Source organism: Pistacia vera, unplaced genomic scaffold (genome assembly GCF_008641045.1).
Source record: "Pistacia vera cultivar Batoury unplaced genomic scaffold, PisVer_v2 Contig217, whole genome shotgun sequence".
NCBI lineage: Eukaryota > Viridiplantae > Streptophyta > Magnoliopsida > Sapindales > Anacardiaceae > Pistacia > Pistacia vera.
This window is the reverse complement of record NW_022196021.1, coordinates 1,319,389-1,344,141: the sequence shown is the minus strand read 5'-3', so window position 1 is coordinate 1,344,141 and position 24,753 is coordinate 1,319,389. Positions and strand designations below refer to the sequence as shown.

Sequence of the window (24,753 nt, the reverse complement as noted above, 5' to 3'; positions counted from 1 at the left end):
ATTTCATACCTTATTCCCAAAATAATTATTTGTTTAATTATTTAAGAAATACTATTATATTTTTTTAATTATTTTTAATCTCCTTAAGTTTATTAATTTCATTAAACACCCTTAAAAAAAAAATTTTAAAATTAACAAAAATACCCCCATCTACCCATAGTTACTAGATTCCGATAATCACCGTCGATGATAGTCGAAATCTGTCACAACGGCCTACAAACAACTGACAATAGTCAGTAATTCATCGATCTAGTCTTTTTAGGTCAGATCGACGCACGTCCAACCAGATCCGAAAGGTCTACATCGTAACGTCAAATTCCGACCAGATTCTGACAATGATGACCAAAATCTGACACTGTGAGTGGACAATGATGCTTTTGTCATTTTATAAATTTTTTATATATTGGGATGTTTAGTTAAATTAGCAAACTTAGGAGTTTTTTTTAATTAATTTTTAAATTTTACCTCGTAATAATCACTCTATTCAACTATCCAATATTATTTATAAAATCTTATCCAAAATAACAAACCAAACAGACCCAAAACTATTTTACTACCCGTTTTCACTATTTGACTATCTTTATTTATATTCCAACGATAAACAGAGAACGAAATCAATCCAAATTATGGAAGCTTTTGAATTTTTGAATAAGGGAAGCCAAAGAGTCTTTTTGTGATTAAAATTGAACGAAATTTGACTTTTGAGGAATGGCTACACAAATCCTAATCGCTCGTTGCCGACAATTGGCAAGGTCAACGAAAGTAAAGTGTGAGAGGTTTTAATAAATGATGGTTGTAAAAGAGAATAGTAGTGACATGAAATCGCAACATTGTCGAAATCCAAAACGGAATATAAATTTAAATAATAAAATGATATTTTAAAAGTTTTGTAAGTGAAAAAATATCATTAAATCATTATACTTTTTGTAAAACAATTTAAAGAAAGAATACAAAGATTCATAAGTGATAGAAACTTTTAGACCAAAATAATCCATACATAAATCACTAACCCACTCCAAGCTTCTGCTTCTTTGAGATATTGAGGCAATTGATGTTCATGCATCATCCTATTTGCTTTGTCAGAATGAAACCACCAATTTGCTGGTGATCAATGGCCTCTCGTATACAAAATATGCTTATATGATGAAGAGAACACCTTGAAGAAAAACTCTTCAGAAACAAAGTAATACTTATATTTAAGTCTTAATTGAAAACAAATTATCCATATCAACAAAACCACTCCTACCACATGAAATTGAAAATCAACTGCTCAACTCTCTACTCAGTCTCAACCTTCAATAAATCTCACCTAAAAGCAGTATCCAATTAAGAAAAGCATAACCAGTATAAATTGCTAACAACATATTCTGTCACCACATCAGTACCTACGTGAATAGCGGTCCATAAATCTTCCAGAAGGGCATTCATATGCCAAGTGTCCTCGTCCTCCACAGTTATGACAGATCATCAACGGCCCCATGCAATCCCTGCTCATATGTCCCAGCTGCTGGCAGTTCCTACACACAATATCTCGGTAACCACTGCCACGAACACCAACACCAACACCAGCACCGCCACCGCCACCGCCACCGCCCCCACCCCGCTCTCCTAAGACGTTGCTTTTTGGGCACTGTCTAGCCACATGCCCAGAAACATTGCACAAGTTGCAGATAGGATCATTTGGACAATCACGTGCCAGGTGACCAGTCTTCCTACAGTTATTGCATGCCTTGTCATTTGTACAATCAGCAGCAAAATGACCTTGCTTATAGCAGTTGTTGCACAACCTCAAGTCCCCAGGTGGCAGTGGGGGAGCTGTGCAATCTCTAGCACGATGTCCACCCTTGCCACAGGTATGGCAGATGCCCTCATTTGGACAATTGCTAGCCATATGGCCTGGTTCTCGACAGTTCCAACATAATGCCTTTGTGGTGCATTCTAAAGCAATGTGGCTGCTCAAACATTTTCAGTTATAATAACAAAAAATACATCAGTGCTTAAGAGACAATAAAATTCAGAAGATCATCATTGACAAAGCAGAAATGGTGATATTGGCCTTGTAGGAAGGACAAAAAAATCGCAATACAATTTTGTGATTAGAGGTGAATATATGAAAGTAAAATGATGAAATAGATGGTTAAGTGGTCAAGGTAATGATGGAAAGATCTAATGACAGCAAGAGAATACAGGTGGAAGTTACAATATTCCAAGATGGTGGAGGTAGAGGCAGAAACAAGGTAGTAGTACAGGACATCATTGCATTATGTCCTAACTATTCCATGGCTTTGGTGATTTTAACGACAGCTACTGTAAAGGTGAACAAAGAAAAATACATGTCAAGATGTTTCTTTGATTATGGCATAAAAAACATTGCTTAGACTAAAACATTGCAAAGAAGTCTGAAAAATATTGTGCATACCATTGTAAACTACCTAATGCAAATTTAATGTGAGTCACAAGGTGTGTAACTTTGTTCAATGAAAAAATTCACAAGTATGTAAAGTGATAAAGAATGAACTATATACTTTTATTTACAAGGACAAAAAAATTCCTTACCCTGGAAGGCCACAATTGTGACAAATTGCCACATTAGGACACTCTCTAGCATAATGACCCGGTCGTTTGCAATTCTTGCATAGATTGTTTTGGCTGGCAACAAAAGTATAATATGATTAATATTTAGCAAAAAAATGCATGGTAGTCTATTAATATACAATCAAAACTTTTAAAGTCAGGGTCCCATTTCAGAAAGGTTAAAGCAAAATGACAATCATTTTTTTTTTTTTTTTTTTTTTTTGTGGGTGCAGACAACCGAGGATGAAAGGAGAAAAATAGGACATGACAACTAGAAAGAACGCCTTTCATCCCATTGAAAGCTAAGAAACCAATGATTGCAAAGCCCCACGCAATTATTAAAAAAAGTAAACAGGTTTTTCATGATCCAGTATTAGCTAGCAAGTCTATGCACTCATACTTTGATGATTCCATAGTGGCCAGGGAAGCGTTAGCTTCACCCTTGGAACGTAACATCTACTCTCTTTGGCTCTCAACTTGATTAGAACATTTGGTTAACTCTTTTGCCAAGTTGGGTCAGGCATCAAGAAAAAGAATTGATATCTCATATGCCCTTCTGTTAGGTCCACAGCTAGCAACTCACCATATCAAGCACAGCAGTTTCTTCCCCAAGCCCCACCACCCACCCCCTCTTTTCTTTTTTATCACTTCCAGAGAAAAGAAAAAGGTATCCATCCAGTACAATCAAGAAGCCATATAAATGACCACCCCACATATGTAATAGCTACAAAGAATCTGTTACAAAAATTGAAAAAGTATCCTACCAGCAATCTTATATAAGATGTAAAAGACAATATTCACCCTTGAATGCTGTATAATGTGAAGGAATACTCGCCATAGATTAACTCAGAACAGAAAATCAGATATTTTGTCATAATTATAAAATGGAATACTAACAAAGGACAGTGAGAAAATAATCTTTACAAAAAATATATCCTTATGTAGAAACATGTTACACACGAGATCAAATTGTTGCTTTACCATACAAGTCAATGAACTAGCTAACCAAGAAATTATCAAGTGAAAAACCAGAAGAGCAATATTAACAGCCACTCTAAATATCCACCACAACACAAGCAAGTAAGATCATCCAACTTGGATAACTGTCAACTACAAATACAACCACCATTGGAGCACACATTGACAGTTTTTCTTTACTCCCTACCCCCTCATGCAAATTGTCAAGCAGAGAGAATAAATAAGCATATGATCAAAAATCAGAAACCTGTAACCCCGACGTGACCCTCTCCTGTAAGGTGCATCACGATAGGAAAAGCGATCCGAGCGGATCTTACGATCCATTGGGCTCCGACTCCTGCTCCTGCTTCGGCTCCTGCTGATTGAACTCATGTTCAAACTAATTCCTACTACCACCTACGACCACTGATCTTCAAAAACTCCACCAACACTAACACCACAATGGCTGCTGCCTCCTCCCTGTCCACATCACAACCATACACCCATCATCATCCATGAGTACAAACCAAACCCCTTGCCATACCCTCCAAATTAGAAAACACCGAATCCCAAAAGTAAAAACACACAACATTTTCAACAAGCACCAATTACATCCGATTATTTATCACTGCATTCAACACTACCTCCAGAAAACATCCTTCATGGGTAATTCAAACATCTCTTCTACAAAATCATCTTCTCGATAGAGCAATAATTAACAATAAAACATACTTGGACTCCGACTTCTCTACCAGCCATCTACACTGAATAGAGGTCAGATCATTCATGGCAGATCAAGAAAGTTAAGAAAAGACAAATGAGAGGAACACAGCCAAAAACACAGAAGTAAGTTGGTTATCTTACCATAGGAAGTCATCTACTATTAGAAATGTTGTTATAACCTCTCATATAGATTTTCAGAAATGAAATAAGCAATAAGAACTTAGTGCCCCTATAATATATGTTGAGAATTTCAAATATTTCAGGAATGAAAGAGGGAAATTGAAATTAGCCCAAGGGTATTTGACACTATTGAAAAAGAAAGGCTAAGATGTTATGAGATGTACTCAAGGACATATAATAAGGTCACACTTCAAAGACTGTTTCCTCATCTCTTTGTACTTGGGGACTATTATGCCTCTTCGAACTTCTGAATTCTCATTTTCCTTATCTACTACCCACAAAAGCCTCTCATCTTTTATTACATTTATACTTCCCAAACAACACCAACAACAAAAGACAAGAAGATAATGCTCCTGGATCATTTATCCTGTCCTTACAACAAAGAAAAACGTAGCAGTTTCCAAAACAGGGTAATCCAAGCCAAAATGTCAATCCAACAGCATTTCCTCGACCCAATGGAAAGAAAATGTCAATCCAACAGCATTTCCTCGACCCAATGGAAAGAAAATGTCAAAGCGGTAACCAGACCATATAAGTCAGTAACATTTATCCTAATTCTCATAGATGATGTGTTAAAAATGCGAAAATGAAATTTGTCCCAGTATTGGGACAAGAATGGTTGGTGTAGGACTTTTTAACACTATTTTAATATTTTTACCACCATTGCGCATATTGAAAATAGTTATTACCAACCGCATCCAGTAATCTTTAATTTCATTACATAGGGACTCTTCTCAAAACCATTCGCACTAAATAAAAGATCTAAAATCACTCATTCCCACGTTCAAATAAAAAAGCCAGGCACCACATACAAAACCCTAATAATCCAACTCAGAACAAAATTAAAACACAAAAACATCCTGAACCCCAAATAGAAACGTAAATACATACAAATCATCACACGTAGGTCAAAGGTATGAATATGATATAAGTCGAGCCTTAACCCTAATAAAAAAGCCTAAGATTGAAAGTAGGATCAATCAACATCCATTGAATTGAACGAACCTGATGCTAATGAGTCGGTGAGTAAGAGCCTACAAGACAGGAGAGCTGAAGAGAAGAAACTCCGAAACTCTGATTGCACAGGAAAACAAAAAATGACCGTCTGGATTTTAATTTTGGGGAAGAAGGAGAAGAGCAGCCGCAAATCGATTTGCGTTTGTAAAGTACGGCCAAGTTAGCTTTGGTTATAAGCTCAAAACGGTGCCGTTCAAATGGCCCAAGACCAAGACCCAGCTCTCTTTTATGGTCCGAAATAGCCCAAGCAAGCTTAAGGAGTAATACTAAATGTACTCCACTTCGATACTAAATAGGCCCACTACTTTAATCTATTACTTGAATTAGATGTGCTGGGCCACTTCCAAGGTTGGGCCGGCCCAAATTGATCACAAATTTTATAAGCCCATAGTTTTTCCAAAATTTCATCCGATCAACATTTACTCACTGTCACTATAATTTCATGAGAAAATCTTGTATTACAGTAATATTATTAAGGTGTTATAATAAATCAATGCCTACTTAACAAGTAAGTATCATATTTAAAAATTATCAACCACGGTTTGTACTTACAAATGCTAGAACTTGAGCCCAAATGCTAACTCAAGGAAGAAGGAGTTCAATCACACGTATATATATATACCATTCTAAATTGCCAATGAGGGACAAATACAACTTCTAACACCGTCCCTCATGGTCTCATCATTGCCCCAAACAATTGCTTTGATACTATGAAATGGACTTGATTAACTCATTCAAAAAAGTTAATTCAAGAGAGAAGAAATCCACACATATATATACCATAACAACTTACCAAATTGGCAATGTGTGACAATATAACTTATAACAATACAATTGATAAAAAATAAAAAAATAAAAAAATATATAACCCGATAATATAATATTTATTAATGAAAATGTTGTGAAATCCCACACGCTCCGTGTGAAAGGGTGCATGTATGATATCATAACAACCTACCAAATTGGCAATGTACGACAAATATAACTTCTAACAATAACAATAGATAAAAAGAAAAAAATATAAACCGGATGATATTATATTTATTAATGAAAATGTTGTGAAATCTCACATCGCTCCGTGTGAGAAGGAGTGCGTGTATATATGGGACTATATGCCTTAACCCAACATGACGCGTTTTGGGCCTGAAGCCCAAAAATAAAAACTTGAGGCCTTATAGTGTCAAAGTGGACAATACCACATTAGATCATTTATAAACGTTATCAACAAGATCGCAATGGGGTGTTATGAAATCTCACATCGCTCTGTGTGAGAGGGGGTGCGTCGATATATGGGGGTATAGGCCTTAACCCAATATGACGCGTTTTGAGCCTGAAACCCAAAAACAAAATCGTGAGACCCTCTAGTGTCAAAGCCAACAATATCATGTTGGCCATTTATAATAGAAAAAAGATATTGTTTATTTATAATACTTGATATTGTTCTACTTTTTCAGAAAAATGTGCAGCCAAAAACAGTCAAAGTAGATGCTCTAGTTACTTGAAAGTAAGGCAAAGTCATAAGCCATACCCGCTCTCACCCAAAAAAGAAGACAATATAAAGTTTACAATAAATATTTTACCTGCTTCCACCTCCAAAAATTATGCCTTATTCATCATCATCCTCATCATCATCATCTTCATGTTGCTGCCTAACCATCAACCAATACAGTTATTGAGAAACAAATGAAACCCTACTTACAGTTGCAAAAGCATAAAGCAAATTAAAGAGATACCCACTTTCTGAAAATAAAAACAAAACCACCATGTGTAATATTGCTATGTATGGAAGCATTGAGCTTGTTTTTTTTTTCATTTTTATGGTTTTTCATGTGTTCATATCCCTATAATGTGTACTTCATTTTCCATATAGGTTTCGTTTTATGTATTTCAAGTATTTTGTTTATAAGACTATTCCATTGATACGAGTTATAATCGAGGAATGATGTTTGGATTTACAATGTAGAATGTTATATGAAAAATCTTCAACCTCCTTCACAACTCTCTGAAGATTAGGGATTTATATATTTCATGCAACTCACTTTTTCTCTCTTTCTTTTTGGTGACCGGTGTATCCTGGCCAATTTGCACACACATCAACTAACTTCTAGAGCATTGAAGTTAACGGCCTAGTAAACCTTTATTCTTCTTCATTCTGATTCGTGAAAGCACTACTTTGTCATAAACAATTCAAAAGAAAACAAAAGACATTAGAACAATCACCGCCTCCATCTTTATTGTACATTTTGTGCCTTTGACAAGAAGATAAGAATATTGCCTAACTTTTTATCATCATTCATCACCCATTTGCCTTTGAGAATCCCACTATTATACTCTTATCAATATCACCTCACTATTTTATAATACATTGCATACTCCATCCACTTTTTCTATGCCCGTGAGAAGCTTTTTTGTTTGTTTCCAACATACAATTATTTAATTTAAACCCAACAATGAATACATATACATGAATGAACAATGCTAATTTTACAAAGACACATATAAAGGAGGTATACAAAGACAATCTTTACTCTTGATTTTCATGATTTTTCTCTCTCTCTCTCTCTTTGTGTTATTTCTTTGTTTTTTCTTCTTGTTAATGTTACTTTGTAGCCCTCTTTATATGGGTCTTTGTAAGGATAACATTTTTCTACATGAAAAGTTAGTTCAATACAATTAACACCCTCCGAGCCCTCTTTCACATTCAGCATGCACGGCTAGTGTCCAAATAGGACCCCTGAAAGCTAACTCAAGAGAGGAGGAAACTCAACCACATGTATATATACCATAACAGTCTATGAAATTGGCGATATGTGATAAATACAATTTCTAACATATAAATTCATATAAAATTGACTAATATTAAACTCGCATATGATTATAAGAAAATACTAAGACTGCATTTGTTTTACAATTTCCCCCTATCCTATCCAAAATACAAATTTGTTTCCTTATTCTAAAAATATTATTCTATTTTATTCAATTATTTTTAAACCCTCTAAGTTTGTTAATTTAACTAAACACCCTCAAATTTTTTTTTGGAAATTGAAAAAAACTCCCCACCAACCCACATTTCCCAAATTCTGGCCACCACCATTGGAAGGTGCCCGGAATCTGGTATAATGGCGCACTACCGACTGGATCTGGCCGGTAGTGAGCCGATATAGCCTTTTCTGTGTATCTGGCCAGAAAATCCGTAGCCAGTTGACAACCATATCTTTGGCCATTGTTGACGACCAAACACGGCCAGATTGGTCGTCAATGGCCAGATTGGTCGTCAATGGCCAAATATAGCCGTAGATCTGGTCAGATCTGGTGTGGATCTGGTCGAAAAACGTCATATCAGCACACGATCGGCCAGATCCAGCCAGTTGTACGTCGATACAGCGACTCCAACCACCCTCCGGCGGTGGTGGTAGGCTGCCGGTATTTAATGGGTGGGTGGGGGTGTTTGTGTAATTTTTAATGTTTTATTACAAGGGTGTTTAGTAAATTAACAAATCTATGGGGTATTTTTGTTAATTTTTAAATTCTACCTCGTAATAACCATCTAATTTTACCTTTTTGCAAAATATTATTCTAAAAAGTATCCGAATAATAAACCAAACGCATCCTAAATTTTTCTTTATCAAAGAATTTCTGATAATATTAGGGAGGTTTTGGGCAATTCTTATAATCATAAGGGTATCTAGTAGTAAAAGATGGTCATATAGACATATCAAATAAACGACTCCCATGTGCAAAATTATCATATCTTAATTTATTATTTTATTTGAAGTAAATCTAAATCCAACCCTTTAATCTAAATCGACCCATCTTTAATAATTGAATCAAATCAATGTCATTGAAATTTTGGTTAGATTGATTGATATAATAAAATAAATGATGTAATGATGTTCAACTAACCAACATCAATATTAATGCAAACCCACATATTAATATCACCTGTAAATAGTGAAGGAATCATGTTTTGGGAAGAAGGAGCCCCCAATCCCTCTAATCCAACAAAAAATATAATTAAGTTAATCCTCCCTAGTGCACGTTGTACAGCATAATAGAACAATTATCACAATTATATAGCTCAACCAATCTTATCCACTCTCTTCAATTTCTCTTATTAAATATACATTTAAGACAAAAATTTCAATCACTTTTTTTGTTTATAAGGTATTCGGACTAGTTTATATCCACTTTGACTAATATTCGAGAAAGACTAACACAACAATCTATTGCCATTGCCAGGACCCCCCACCCCCATCGACTAATCATCGAGAGAGATTAGCGCATTAGCCCACCGTCCCACCCCCATTTGACTAATCCTCGAAGAGACTAACCCACCTCCATGGCCCCCCACCCCTACTTATTGACTAATCTTCGGGAAAACTAACCCACTATCATGACCCCCCACCCCCACTTAAATGGAGATATGTTCGAATGAGGAATCGAACTTAAAATCATACGTTTATCAAAACTATCTCCAATTCGCCCTAGTCATCCGGTCTACTTACAAATGGGTGAAAAATTTCAATCACCTTTGTTCCCTATTTATGTGACTTATATCTAAATCAAGGTTCATGGTGAAAAGATTTTATAAATTCACTAGGCAAAAAAGCTTTGTCTCCAATCAGGGGCGGATCCAGCCCAGCCTCAGTTTTTTTTTTTTTTAAATACTAATATATATAATTTTTAGATTTTGATTCACTCTAACAAAAATATTAATATGTAATTAGTTTTTATTTTGACCTACCCTAAAAAAATTTTCTGAATCCGTTACTGTCTCCAATAATAAAAAAATAAAATAAAATAGAGTTAAACTAGTTGTAATTGTTAGGTGTGGTGGATGAAATATCATGAAATTAGAATTCAATTCTTGAAAAGGAAAGGAGTTAAGAATTTCAAAGTAATCAAAAACCAGTAAAGAAATTTTGTACAAATTGTCGAAGCAGCCAAAGAGAAGCTTAGTTGGTTGGACACTGAACTGCCCACTTAACTGAAACAAGAAAAAGTATAAACTGCGGTTGCTCTAATCTTACTTGCTCTTTTTGAAACAATATAAAAAAGAAAGCCCCACCAAAAAGCCTGGACTAAGACACGCGCACTCACATTTGCGGATGCATGTGAGTTAACTGACACAGTATTTGTCAGCTGTTGGCGCTTATACGCATCCCATTCGCCTCCCCCTCGTGACACTGCTAGTGAAATGATAGTATACCAACAACCTTCTTTCACAAACTTTTTCTCGTAATTCTGACATGATAGTTTATAATTGATCAGCTTATAACGGATCTCATATGAGTTTTACATAAATCCCACTAATTAATTATAAACTGATCAATTGTGAGCTATCATATCAGGGTTGTGAGAAAAAGTTTGTAAGAAAAAGTTGTTAGTATAATATTACTTTTGCCTTGATGACACTTTTCACTCAAAAAGTTTAAAAATAACACTTTTTCATCTAAAGTATATATTTTATTAATACTCAAAATATACTTCAGTTTCTCAATCGGAGTTTGACGAGTTACCAGGAGCCAGAGTAAAGGGGTTTTGTAAAGTGGAGGTCTTCTTTCACAAACTTTCTCTCATAACCTTGACGTGATAACTCACAATTGGTCAGTTCATAACAGGTCCCACATGGGTCTCTCATAGGTCTCACTAATTAATTATAAACTAACCAATTGTGAGCTATCACATCAGGGTTGTGAGAGAAAGTTTGTGAGAAATGGTTGTTGATGTAGAACTCTTGCTTTAATGACACTTTTCACCCCAAAAGTTTCAAAATACAATTTTTTTCATCTAAAGTATATATTCGTTAATACCCAAAATACATTTTAGTTTCTCAACCAGAGTTCAACGAGTTACTAGGAGCTAGAGTAAAGGGATATTGTAAAATAGAGGCCAATTGATCGAATGGTGGTAACCGATTGAATATTTGTCTCCGGAATCAATTGAAAACAAGTCAAGAACCATGAAACACTATATTTGCGATCATTGGTAATCGATGAAAAATCAGGTACTGGAGTGAGAATGATTTTGTATAGAAGAGACTAAATGTTCAAATAGTGATGACATAAATCATTTTCACTGTCCAAATGGGTCAGAATTGGTTTTGGGTATTAATGGAATATAAAATTTGGGTGGGAAAGTGATATAATATTTTAAACTTTTTGGGTGGAAAGATGTTGTTAAGGAAAACCGTGGCTGGGAAAAAGTACTTGATACCTCTCAACTTTGCATGTTGCCATGGTAACTGTTCGTTTCTGTAGATGATGGTCAAAGTTCATATTTTCCTACAGTTTATTTTACATTAATCATGGGGTTAATTTCAGTTTTTAACGCTGCCCACCTATATAAAAACAGACACAAACTGAACCATCAATAACTCCATTCACCCACTATCCATTCCCATCACCGAAACCATCGCCATGAAACAACAACTCAGAAGAACTCTCGTTACTGTCGCCATTCTTATTAACCTACCCTTTTTTTCTCGTTCCTCCGGCCACGACTACGAAGACGCATTATCTAAGTCAATATTGTTTTTTGAAGGCCAAAGGTCAGGCTACTTGCCGCAAGACCAACGCATAACTTGGCGTTCAAATTCCGGCCTGAGCGACGGCTGGACCTATAACACGAGCTTGGTTGGCGGGTACTACGACGCCGGTGATAATGTCAAGTTTAATTTCCCCATGGCTTTCACCACCACTCTTTTATCGTGGAGCGTCATCGAATTCGGAGACTCAATGCCGCCGAATGAACTCAGAAATGCTCTGGTTGCCATCCGTTGGGCCACTGATTATTTACTCAAAACTGTTTCTCAGCCTAACCGGATTTTTGTACAGGTATGTACTGTTTTGTAAATTTTGTGTTTTAATGGGGTAGTTTGGGGAAATTACAAGGCTAAGATGTACTAATCCGTGACTGCGTAGTGCGTACACGAAGTGTTGTCCCGTGTTTGTCGTTTATTGACCATTTGGTCCCCACTGACCATCTCCTCATAGTAAATCCTAATCTTCTTGGGCCGTGTGCTGTAAAGTGAAATTCATCTGGGGTTCTGAGATTGATTTATGTTTGGTAGTGTAAAACTATTTTAAGATCAAATCAGAATATCTAAATTAATGAATAAATAAACAAATTACAAATACCAAGTTCAGTACCTCTGGCTTCTTCCCTCAAGGCGATCCCGGTGAGAAAATAGTAAACTAAAACCATGGCTTACTCTTGGACTGTACTGTACTGTCATTTTTTTCTTTTAACATATTGTCTTTTGGCTACTTGATACATAAATTATTTTTATGTTTTTGAATAAGATTATAGTTCTTTTGAGTAGATTTTGAGCTAGAAGAACCTGTGGCTACGAGAGGATGAACCATTTCTTTTTCATATTTTTCCTGCATTAATCTATGACTCAGACCACTTTTAATGGGTCCATTTTGTCACTATCAGGCTTTACTTTATAAGGTCTGAGTTTAATACATTAATTACAGTGTCTGTACTGTCACCGCAATTGGAGTTCAATTTTGGTAATTTTTTCAACTTTTTCCTGTGTTAATGTTTAGGTGGGTGATCCAAATATAGATCATAATTGTTGGGAGAGACCTGAGGACATGGACACTGCTAGGACTGTTTATGCTGTTGATGCACCAAACCCAGCTTCTGATGTTGCTGGTGAGACTGCAGCTGCTCTTGCTGCTTCATCCATGGCATTCCGGTCGTCGGACCCGGGATATGCACAGACATTATTAAGGGCTGCAGTAAGCATCTTCCAATTTGCAGACACCTACAGGGGAGCTTATAGTGATAACTCCTATATTAAACAGGGTGCCTGCCCATTTTATTGTGATTTTGATGGATATCAAGTAAGTAATATATCGTGTGTTATCGGTGAATCTGTCTAATAAAATCATATGTATTTAAGTGGTCCTAGCTCATAAAGTCTGTTTCTGATGTGTTTCTTCAGGATGAATTGCTATGGGGTGCAGCTTGGTTAAGGAGAGCCTCTCAAGATGATTCTTACCTTAATTACATTGAAACCAATGGCGAAACACTTGGTGCTGATGAAAATATAAATGAGTTTGGGTGGGACAACAAGCATGCTGGTATAAATGTTCTAGTTTCCAAGGTCAGATCATTCTCTAACAAAATTATTAGATTAATCAAAATGGTTAAAATTTTACCTAGCTGATATAAAACTCTGGAACTGTTTCAGGAAGTCCTGGAAGGAAACATGTACTCACTACAATCATACAAAGCCTCTGCTGATAGCTTCATGTGTACATTGATCCCAGAATCATCAGCATCCCACATAGATTTCACCCCTGGTGGCCTAATTTACAGGCCTGGAGGCAGCAACCTTCAACATGCCACAACAATTTCATTTCTGCTTCTGGTTTATGCAAATTACCTGTCTAAAACTTCACAAACTGTCAATTGTGGAAGTTTATATGTTACTCCAGCTTCGCTTCGCCAACAAGCCAAGAAACAGGTTGATTACATTTTAGGAGATAACCCTAAGGGATTATCATACATGGTTGGTTATGGAAACAGTTACCCGCAACGTATTCACCACCGTGGCTCATCGTTACCATCAATTAAGGACCATCCTCAATTTATTGCCTGCAAGGAGGGTTCAATTTATTTTAACTCGACGAATCCTAATCCTAATGTATTGGTTGGAGCTGTGGTTGGAGGACCTGGAGAAGATGATGAGTATGAGGATGATAGGATTGATTTCAGGAAGTCTGAACCAACAACATACATTAATGCACCATTTGTCGGTGTTCTTGCTTATTTTGCTGCTAATCCTTCCCCTAGTTAGCACAAAAAAAGAAGCTCAATTTGTACATAATTCAGCATTTTTCAGCTGTTTGAAAGTAGGAAAAAGTGGTCTCTCATCTTGGATGAAAGAAACCAAGAGGGAAGAGGCTTTGTTTAGTTCCTCAAGTTTTACAGATTGACAAGAACTCCTTGTTATTTACAATGTAAAATCCCAGAAGGGTTTCATTAATGGAAATTTTTCATCCTCCGAATTCTTCCAATCAAACTGTAGATTACCTCAAGTTAGTGTTGAGTTGATAAGACATGTTCCCCAAGTAGGCCAAGAAAAATGATCGATTAGAATGAGAGGACACCAATGAAACAACACTTGTTCTTCTTCACCATCTTCAACCCATTGCATCAAATTGATACAAGATTTACATTAAATTGCTGTGATTTTTTTTGTAAAAAACACTGTTGGATCTCCAACCTACTCACCAATTATTACATTAAAAAGAATATTCTTTTTCTTTTTCTTTTATTGTAATAATCAATAATTAATCTATTTCATTTGGTTATTTTTGTATATATTAATTAAATATTAGGAATAATATTTTTATTAAATAATAATTACTTTGAAAATTATACTAATTTAATAAAATTAAGCATTTATTTAATCAAATAAACATTACATTTAATACAGAAAAACATTACATTTAATATAAAATGATACAAAAAAAAAAATATATATTATGAAATCCAAATGAAAAAATTGGCTTTAGCAGAATATCGAGAAGATAACAAAATTTTATTTAAGAATTTGAATTCCATAACCGATCCAAGCCTATGTGAGTTTTTTCAAAATGAGCAGTCAAGAATTACGCGAAAAAGAGTTCAACAACAAGGTTAAGGATCTCAAAATAACTCTAGTTCTTTCCAATATTTTGATGATCTTAGAGGATCCGAAACTAATCTACTGGAATACTAAATTGTTATTTTAGTTTATGTTGTATTTTCTTTTAATTTCAGTGTTTTTAAATTAATAATAATTTTTATTTAGAATTATTGTAGTTTAATATTTGTATTGAATAAAGTTTTATTTTTAATTTTTCATCATTTTTTAAATTATATAATTATTTTGAATTTATTATTATAAATATTAATATAAATAATAATCAAATTAACTTAAATATAAATAAAAAAATTTAATATTTAAACAGTATCATGCCCAATTGGTGTATATAAACAGTACGACACTAAATTTGGTGTGATACTGTAGTGGGACACCACATTGGTGCAGAAAATGATGCTGGGTTGGGGTTGAAATTCACGCTATTTTACACCAAAATAACGCCGGATTGGAGATGCCGTTAGCGGTTGGTTTGTTTAAACATTGATGATTGAATTCAACTATAAATTTAAGGGCAGTATAAAACAGATAGAAGCCCTGACCCTGTTTCTGTATGCCACCCACCTCATTAAATGGTTTCATGGGTTGCGGCAGGGCAGCACCGTGGATCTCCGTATTTCTAGTAGCTCAGGATTTGGTGGTTCACAATAATAATGGGCCAAACTGCTTTCTGCTAATATTATTTATCAGAGCATTGCGTTGGTCAATTGCTGGACTTGAGATGGAGTTCTTTTGATGGTATATAAATGTTATACCCTCTTCTCTCTTATAAGAAAGTAATTTTTTTTTTTAATGTAAACAAATCTTCGTCGATAATTTGTTAGCACTCTTTTACATTAACAAAAGTCGGCTCAAATTTTATCTCTCCTACTTTGTCGGCTCTTATTTACTCTTCAATGATTGAAATTGAGACAAGAGGGATTTTGAATTTACCGAAAATGAAGGGCACACTAAGAAACACAAAGAGAAAGAGAGGAGACGAGGGGTCAGAGAAAAAGAAAAAGAGATGAGACAAGAGACATAAAACGAGAAAGAGAGAGAGGGTCGTTCAACTTTTTTGTCAAACGACGTTTATTTTAGAAAAAAAAATAATAAGTCTAAAACGACATCTATATTGAAACTGAAGGAGTATTTGGAAACAAACTGCTCAATTTCCGAAAGACCCAGTTCCAATTTGGTGATGGAATTGTAAAAAGATTTTACAAGTCTAAACATATAAGCGTAAACTCTTTTTATTTTCATATTTCTAATGTATAAGCTTAAACTCATTTAATGTAAAAATTAAAATCAGCACCTATAAACGGATGATCACAAATGTGACAAGTTCTTAAATGTTTTAAAAAACACATGTTATATGCTCATAGACAGGCCTCTAGAGATGACTTGATTAAACTGTTATCAAACTCTTGGGTGACAAGTTATGAGTCCCTTAATAAAAAATAAACTATAGTAGTTTCTATGCACGATAACAGTGATGGTATAACAACCATCAGATTTAAGTCTCCAACAACTCTCAATGCTCCACCTTTGAGTTTCCAACATACTCAATTCATGATCACTCTAGGCAATACGAGAATCCGAACTTTCCATTTATTCATTTCAACACTCTGGTGCTCCTATCTATTACCAATATGATACAGTCACCAGTCATAATCCATTTGACCTTAACTGTCAATGCTTTGACTGCCTTAATGATACCATAAAGGGTACTAGATCTCCGTCGACGAAGCCAGGAGATTATGGAGTTTATGCATGTGGGAAACTATGATAACCGACCTACATGGAGATAGCCGATCAACATGGCAATCGGTTGAATCTATTGTCAAGACCCTCCTCTTATCCCATAGGTCGATTATCATAGTTTCCCATATGCATAAACTCCATAACCTTCTGGCACCGTCAATGGCGGTCTAGTACCCTTTATGGTATCAAAGTCATTTGCACCTACTGGTTCCAATTACTCTGTGTGTGGAGGACTACCTCTGCTCGATGATTAACTCTTTTGAGTCTTGATTATGTTTTTCCTAATTTGTTACGGGTCTTGAGCTATTCTTGTTATTTGAGGTTGTATTACACATTCGAGAGGTTGAACTCACAAATATGGAATCCGATAATAATTTTCAATACTTGGAGTTTGGACATGTGCACAGGCTGTAATAATATATAAACATTTTTACATATAACTAGATCAGCTATCCGTTGTAGTCTAGTTGGTTAGGATATTCGGCTCTCACCCGAAAGACCCGGGTTCGATTCCCGGCAACGGAAATATTGTTTTTTACCAATGTCGGCTACCCATTAAAACGATGTCGCATAATGTAACCTTTATCCTTAACCCTCTTCCAATCATCGTTAACTCGGAAATAAAAAATCTTTATGCATTGCCTTTCTGGAACGCCACCGTTTGAATTATTCCCTCGAAAGTTCTCTAAATCAAAAATCGCATCAAATTGATACAAGATTTACATTAAATTGCTGTGATTTTTTTTGTAAAAAACACTGTTGGATCTCCAACCTACTCACCAATTATTACATTAAAAAGAATATTCTTTTTCTTTTTCTTTTATTGTAATAATCAATAATTAATCTATTTCATTTGGTTATTTTTGTATATATTAATTAAATATTAGGAATAATATTTTTATTAAATAATAATTACTTTGAAAATTATACTAATTTAATAAAATTAAGCATTTATTTAATCAAATAAACATTACATTTAATACAGAAAAACATTACATTTAATATAAAATGATACAAAAAAAAAAATATATATTATGAAATCCAAATGAAAAAATTGGCTTTAGCAGAATATCGAGAAGATAACAAAATTTTATTTAAGAATTTGAATTCCATAACCGATCCAAGCCTATGTGAGTTTTTTCAAAATGAGCAGTCAAGAATTACGCGAAAAAGAGTTCAACAACAAGGTTAAGGATCTCAAAATAACTCTAGTTCTTTCCAATATTTTGATGATCTTAGAGGATCCGAAACTAATCTACTGGAATACTAAATTGTTATTTTAGTTTATGTTGTATTTTCTTTTAATTTCAGTGTTTTTAAATTAATAATAATTTTTATTTAGAATTATTGTAGTTTAATATTTGTATTGAATAAAGTTTTATTTTTAATTTTTCATCATTTTTTAAATTATATAATTATTTTGAATTTATTATTATAAATATTAATATAAATAATAATCAAATTAACTTAAATATAAATAAAAAAATTTAATATTTAAACAGTATCATGCCCAATTGGTGTATATAAACAGTACGACACTAAATTTGGTGTGATACTGTAGTGGGACACCACATTGGTGCAGAAAATGATGCTGGGTTGGGGTTGAAATTCACGCTATTTTACACCAAAATAACGCCGGATTGGAGATGCCGTTAGCGGTTGGTTTGTTTAAACATTGATGAATGGATTCAACTATAAATTTAAGGGCAGTATAAAACAGATAGAAGCCCTGACCCTGTTTCTGTATGCCACCCACCTCATTAAATGGTTTCATGGGTTGCGGCAGGGCAGCACCGTGGATCTCCGTATTTCTAGTAGCTCAGGATTTGGTGGTTCACAATAATAATGGGTTATTATTATAAACCGCTTTCTGCTAATTTTATTTGTCACAGCNTGGATTCAACTATAAATTTAAGGGCAGTATAAAACAGATAGAAGCCCTGACCCTGTTTCTGGATGCTACCCACCTCGTTAAATGGTTTCATGGGTTGTGGCAGGGCAGCACCGTGGATCTTCGTATTTCTAGTAGCTCAGGATTTGGTGGTTCACAATAATAATGGGTTATTATTATAAACCGCTTTCTGCTAATTTTATTTGTCACAGCATTGTGTTGGTCGATTGCTTGACTTGAGATGGAGTTCTTTTGATGGTATATAAATGTTATTCCCTCTTCTCTCTTATACGAAAGTAATTTTTTTTAATGTAAACAAATCCTCATCGATAATTTGTTAGCACTCTTTTACATTAACAAAAGTTGACTCAAATTTTATCTCTCCTACTTTGCCGGTTCTTATTTACTCTTCAATGATTGAAATTGAGGCAAGAGGGATTTTGAATTTACTGGAAATGAAGGGCACACCAAGAAACACAAAGAGAAAGAGAGAGGAGACAAGGGGTCAGAGAAAAAGAAAAAGAGAGGAGATAGGAGACATAAAACGAGAAAAAGCAAGAGGGTCGTTCAACTTTTTTGTCAAACGACATTTATTTTACAGAAAAGTAGTAAGTTTAAAACAACATGCATATTGAAACCGAGGGAGTATTTGGAAACAAACTGCTGAATTTCCAAAAGACCTAATTCCAATCCGACGATGGAATTGTAAAAAGATTTTACGAGTCTAAACATATAAGCATAAACTCTTTTTATTTTCATATTTCTAATGTATGAGCTTAAACTCATTTAATGTAAAAATTAAAATCAGTACCTATAAACGGATGATCAGAAATGTGACAAGTTCTTAAATGTTTAAAAAAACATATGTTATATGCTCATAGACAGTTCTCCAGAGATGACTTGATTAAACTGTTACCAAACTCTTGGGTGACAAGTTATGAGTCTCTTAATAAAAAGGAAACTCTAGTAGTTTCTATAGACTTTACTATGCACGATAACAGTGATGATACAATAACCATCAGATTTAAGTCTCGAACAACTCTAGTGCTCCACCTTTGAGTTTCTGACAGACTCAATTCATGATCACTCCAAGCAATACGAGAATTCGGACTTTCCATTCATTCATTTCAACACTCTGGTGCTCCTATCTATTATCAATATGATACAGTCACCAGTCATAATCCATTTGACCTTAACTGTCAATGCTTTGACTGCCTTAATGATACCATAAAGGGTACTAGACCTGCGTCGATGGAGCCAGAAGGTTATGAAGTTTATGCATGTGGGAAAGTATGATAACTGACCTACATGGAGATAGTCGGTCAACATGACAATCGGTTGAATCTATGGTCAAGATCCTCCTCTCATACCACAGGCCGATTATTATAGTTTCCCACATGCATAAGCTCCATAACCTTCTGGAACTGTCAACGGTGGTCTAGTACCCTTTATGGTATCAAAGCCATTTGCACTTACTAGTTCCAATTACTCTGTGTGTGTGGAGGACTACCTCCGCTCAATTATTGGTTCTTTTAAGTCTTGATTATGTTTTTCCTAATTTGTTACGGGTCTTGAGCTATTCTTGCTATTTGAGGTTGTATTACACATTCGACAGGTTAAACTTACAAATATGGAATCCGATAATATTTTTCAATACTTGGAGTTTGGACATGTGCAGGAGCTGTAATAATATATAAAGATTTTGTACATACCGCTAGATCACTAATCCGTTGTAGTCTAGTTGGTTAGGATATTCGGCTCTCACCCGAAAGACCCGGGTTCGATTCCCGTCAACGGAAATATTTTATTTTTTTCCAATGTCCACTACCCATTAAAACGATGTCGCATAATGTAACCTTTGTCCTTAACCCCCTTCCGATCATCGTTAACTCGGAAATAAAAAATCTTTATGCGTTGCCTTTTTGGAATGCCACCGTTTGAATTATTCCCTCGAAAGTTCTCTAAATCAAAAATCTCCGCCCTTTTTTCACCTTATGACATAAATTAGGGCTCCAATTTTGAGTACGTATAATCCTCTATCTGTTTATTTCATCTAATTATTTCAATTATATTATTCTGTTTAATAGTTTCATGATCAGTTTATCTTTTGTAAATGTTTTATTTGTGATCATGTTTTAGTGTTCTTAGAAATTTTAGTTGGAATTCTGTAAATAAGTGTTGGGACATGTTTGGCTGCCTGCTTCTGAAACATTGTTTAATCTCAGAAGCATTTCTGTTTCTCAACTAGAAAACGCTCGTTCGGATAAGCGTTTTGCAGAAGCATTTTTCAGAGAAAAGCATTTCTGTTTTTATGTAGTTGAATTTTGCGAATGAAAGTGCATGTTTCTTGCAATTTACTTGTGATGGTTCACACTTTTTGTCAGAAAGTTGGAATTTCATTTGTTCTTTGAGCTTGAAGATTCGGGCTCGTGCTGAAGCTGAATGTTGGGAACCCACCCGTAGCAGAAACTAGCAGTGAAAATGAATTAGAGTGTAGTAATTTTAAACTGTCAGATTAGCAACTGTTGCTATTAAGTTCAGTCAAATTCTGATTTGGCATGTTAGGAGCTCTGCCTCTGAGGGGTATATTTCTGTTTGGGTATTTTAGGTCAGTATAAAAACTAGAGAATCGCTATCATTTGTGGATTAGTTAGAGGTGAAATGCATGTAGTAGGCCAACACTTAATTTGAATCCATTATAGGAACTTTGAATTATTTAAGTACATGACTTGAATGTTTGAGATGTTAACTAATATCTGACTGAGCAGCCCAAATTGCATAAACGTTTTAAAGTATTGAGCAGGTTATCTAACATTTACTTGCTATTGCCTTAATGTTCAGCTTCTTCTAGTGATTATGTCTATGCCAAATCTTATTCTTTAGCTATTGTTTCTTTTATATTTAACACTATTTGAAGGGCTGTGCTTGGTTTACCTGTCAAAGTTTGGTGAATGTATGCTTTAATAAACCTATTCATTCATGTACACTAATATGATTGGCACTTATTACTTCTGGCTGTCCATTTTGCTGTGGTGATGATGAGGTTCTAGACTTCTTGTTTGGTGGTTTTTTTTTAGTTCAAGTCTTGCTAGTATTAGATGCTTTGATATCTGCAATTTGATGTCTTGTGAAATCATCAAAATTTTCAGACGTTACCGTTCGTTGGATTCATTGAACTTCTACAATACATGACATTGTTTTTTCTTCTTTATACTGATTGTTGCAGCCATGGCTCAAGGGGATGAGATGATGGAAGGGTCTATTTCTTCGCTTATTGTTGAATCTTTGCAGTCTAATCAGAGCGGAGATGTGCTTTCCCCGGAAGATTTAGCCTGGGTTGATTCTTGCCTGATTAAAGATGCTGAAGTTTCAGATAGTAGCTGGAATGCTCTGAAAGATGCTTTACTAGAAATTGTTAGTTCTGAGCCTGTATCCATTTCCTATTCTGCAGCTGGAAGTGGTGGTTCTCCCAGAGAAACTGACATTATGATACATACTCCAAGTAAAGAGGCAGAAACTGCGAAGTTCCCAGTAACAAATGATAATGATGGTGTTGTTCCAATCCTTGTGGACTCAGAAACAAACAGTGATAGTTATCCAATTAAACAGAATAATGGTATTTCACTTTCACCAGTTTTTCAGGGTGATGATGCTACAGAAACTTTTGTCGGAGATCCTTTTCTACCAAGTTACAAGGAGGGCAGGGAAATTTACAAGGATGGCAAGAGAGAGAGTGAAACCATTGGTTCCGGGCTTGATTTAGATCCTTCAGCAGTTGAATTGGAACCCTTGTCAGAGGATATATTCAAGGTCTGGGATTTGGGTGTTTCAGCTGAGGAAGAAGAGCTTTTTACACAATTGAACAAGGCCCTTTCAGAGAATACTTTTCAATCAACATCATCAGCCTTTGATGATTCGGGGTCATGGAAGGACTTGAAAGATGATTCACTCGATAACTTGATTGCTGGCATTGCTGATCTCTCCTTGAATTAAGATTCTCATTAATTATTCGAGTTTTAGTAGAATCTTGACAGCTATGTAAATTAAGTAGATAATTGACAACCATGCGAATCCGTTCTGCTCCATGACATATAGATTTTGCTGTTTCATAGCATAATTGAGGCGGCATTCGGATGCACCCTTGAAGCTGAAACTCAAATGAACTTCTTGTGCTTTGCTTAGAAATTTAGATGGGACGGTACTTATTTGAACCCTTAATTCAGCTTTACCCATAAGAAAAAAAAATTACTTANTATTTGAAGGGCTGTGCTTGGTTTACCTGTCAAAGTTTGGTGAATGTATGCTTTAATAAACCTATTCATTCATGTACACTAATATGATTGGCACTTATTACTTCTGGCTGTCCATTTTGCTGTGGTGATGATGAGGTTCTAGACTTCTTGTTTGGCGGTTTTTTTTTAGGTCAAGTCTTGCTAGTATTAGATGCATTGATATCTGTAATTTGATGTCTTGTGAAATCATCAAAATTTTCGGACGTTACCCTTCTTTGGATTCATTGAACTTCTACAATACATGACATTGTTTTTTCTTCTTTATACTGATTGTTGCAGCCATGGCTCAAGGGGATGAGATGATGGAAGGGTCTATTTCTCCACTTATTGTTGAATCTTTGCAGTCTAATCAGAGCGGAGATGTGCTTTCCCCGGAAGATTTAGCCTGGGTTGATTCTTGCCTGATTAAAGATGCTGAAGTTACAGATAGTAGCTGGAATGCTCTGAAAGATGCTTTACTAGAAATTGTTAGTTCTGAGCCTATATCCATTTCCTATTCTGCAGCTGGAAGTGGTGGTTCTCCCAGAGAAACTGACATTATGATACATACTCCAAGTAAAGAGGCAGAAACTGCGAAGTTCCCAGTAACAAATGATAATGATGGTGTTGTTCCAATCCTTGTGGACTCAGAAACAAACAGTGATAGTTATCCAATTAAACAGAATAATGGTATTTCACTTTCACCAGTTTTTCAGGGTGATGATGCTACAGAAACTTTTGTCGGAGATCCTTTTCTACCAAGTTACAAGGAGGGCAAGGAAATTTACAAGGATGGCAAGAGAGAGAGTGAAACCATTGGTTCCGGGCTTGATTTAGATCCTTCAGCAGTTGAATTGGAACCCTTGTCAGAGGATATATTCAAGGTCTGGGATTTGGGTGTTTCAGCTGAGGAAGAAGAGCTTTTTACACAATTGAACAAGTCCCTTTCAGAGAATACCTTTCAATCAACACCATCAGCCTTTGATGATTCGGGGTCATGGAAGGACTTGAAAGATGATTCACTCGATAACTTGATTGCTGGCATTGCTGATCTCTCCTTGAATTAAGATTCTCATTAATTATTCGAGTTTTAGTAGAATCTTGACAGCTATGTAAATTAAGTAGATAATTGACAACCATGCGAATCCGTTCTGCTCCATGACATATAGATTTTGCTGTTTCATAGCATAATTGAGGCGGCATTCGGATGCACCCTTGAAGCTGAAACTCAAATGAACTTCTTGTGCTTTGCTTAGAAATTTAGATGGGACGGTACTTATTTGAACCCTTAATTCAGCTTTACCCATAAGAAAAAAAAATTACTTATGTACATCCTTTTGTGAATACTTCTATAGCTTGATGATTCGTTTGTGATTCTTGAGTGTATTATTCAAAAGGTCTTGAGTTTGAATCCTCACGATTATTAAAAAGGGGTAGTCATTTGAGGTTTACTTGGCCGTCAATGTCACTACTCCGGAGAATTAGTTGAGGTATACACAAGTTGACTCGGACATTCTCGGATACCCAAAAAAAAAAAAAAGAGAGAGATAATAAATCTGTTTTTCTTGTTCTAAGCAGACATACATTTTTTTATCAATCGTATTTATTTAAAAAGGATGTTAGAAGACCTTCTCACCCATTTGATGAGATTTAACTATCCACCAAAGCAGTATTTTAGATTATTTTAGAACATTGTAACACAAACCATTATAGCGAGATTAATATTAGAACAGTGG

The 24,753-nt window shown here is 35.2% G+C and overlaps 4 protein-coding genes and 2 non-coding genes across 6 annotated transcripts; 5 read left to right on the top strand and 1 right to left on the bottom strand.

Annotated features, from left to right (window-relative positions):
* Positions 1-1,171: 1,171 nt before the first annotated feature.
* Positions 1,172-5,504, bottom strand: LOC116130049 (cellular nucleic acid-binding protein-like). The gene is made up of 4 exons (XM_031415792.1): positions 5,440-5,504; positions 3,800-4,011; positions 2,557-2,649; positions 1,172-1,952 (listed from the first exon to the last, which is right to left on the bottom strand). Exons 2-4 carry the CDS (start codon positions 3,922-3,924, stop codon positions 1,379-1,381), a joined length of 792 nt encoding a protein of 263 aa, XP_031271652.1. The 5' UTR covers positions 3,925-4,011; positions 5,440-5,504; the 3' UTR covers positions 1,172-1,378.
* A 6,275-nt stretch (positions 5,505-11,779) lies between these two features.
* LOC116130048 (endoglucanase 24-like) lies at positions 11,780-14,486 on the top strand. The gene is made up of 4 exons (XM_031415791.1): positions 11,780-12,287; positions 13,005-13,304; positions 13,406-13,567; positions 13,655-14,486. Exons 1-4 carry the CDS (start codon positions 11,871-11,873, stop codon positions 14,261-14,263), a joined length of 1,488 nt encoding a protein of 495 aa, XP_031271651.1. The 5' UTR covers positions 11,780-11,870; the 3' UTR covers positions 14,264-14,486.
* A 2,821-nt stretch (positions 14,487-17,307) lies between these two features.
* TRNAE-CUC lies at positions 17,308-17,380 on the top strand. The gene has a single exon. It is a non-coding gene; the product is annotated as a tRNA-Glu (tRNA).
* Positions 17,381-20,472: 3,092 nt separating this feature from the next.
* TRNAE-CUC lies at positions 20,473-20,545 on the top strand. The gene has a single exon. It is a non-coding gene; the product is annotated as a tRNA-Glu (tRNA).
* Positions 20,546-20,644: 99 nt separating this feature from the next.
* Positions 20,645-22,834, top strand: LOC116130101. The gene is made up of 2 exons (XM_031415851.1): positions 20,645-20,768; positions 21,973-22,834. The coding sequence occupies exon 2, from the start codon at positions 21,975-21,977 to the stop codon at positions 22,737-22,739; it is 765 nt and encodes a 254-aa protein (XP_031271711.1). The 5' UTR covers positions 20,645-20,768; positions 21,973-21,974; the 3' UTR covers positions 22,740-22,834.
* A 485-nt stretch (positions 22,835-23,319) lies between these two features.
* Positions 23,320-24,084, top strand: LOC116130034. Its single transcript, XM_031415781.1, has one exon. It carries the CDS (start codon positions 23,320-23,322, stop codon positions 24,082-24,084), a length of 765 nt encoding a protein of 254 aa, XP_031271641.1.
* Positions 24,085-24,753: the final 669 nt, after the last annotated feature.

What these genes read in the sequence shown, in the direction of transcription:
- LOC116130049 (XM_031415792.1), bottom strand. Translation starts at nt 3,924, where the DNA reads ATGAGTTCAATCAGCAGGAGCCGAAGCAGGAGCAGGAGTCGGAGCCCA. An exon ending in GGGTCACGTCGGGGTTACAG is followed by an intron (nt 2,650 to 3,799) that starts GTTTCTGATTTT and finishes TTTTGTTGCCAG; the next exon opens with CCAAAACAATCTATGCAAGA. An exon ending in CACAATTGTGGCCTTCCAGG is followed by an intron (nt 1,953 to 2,556) that starts GTAAGGAATTTT and finishes ATGTTTGAGCAG; the next exon opens with CCACATTGCTTTAGAATGCA.
- LOC116130048 (XM_031415791.1), top strand. Translation starts at nt 11,871, where the DNA reads ATGAAACAACAACTCAGAAGAACTCTCGTTACTGTCGCCATTCTTATT. An exon ending in CTAACCGGATTTTTGTACAG is followed by an intron (nt 12,288 to 13,004) that starts GTATGTACTGTT and finishes GTTAATGTTTAG; the next exon opens with GTGGGTGATCCAAATATAGA. An exon ending in TAAATGTTCTAGTTTCCAAG is followed by an intron (nt 13,568 to 13,654) that starts GTCAGATCATTC and finishes GAACTGTTTCAG; the next exon opens with GAAGTCCTGGAAGGAAACAT.
- LOC116130101 (XM_031415851.1), top strand. Translation starts at nt 21,975, where the DNA reads ATGGCTCAAGGGGATGAGATGATGGAAGGGTCTATTTCTTCGCTTATT.
- LOC116130034 (XM_031415781.1), top strand. Translation starts at nt 23,320, where the DNA reads ATGGCTCAAGGGGATGAGATGATGGAAGGGTCTATTTCTCCACTTATT.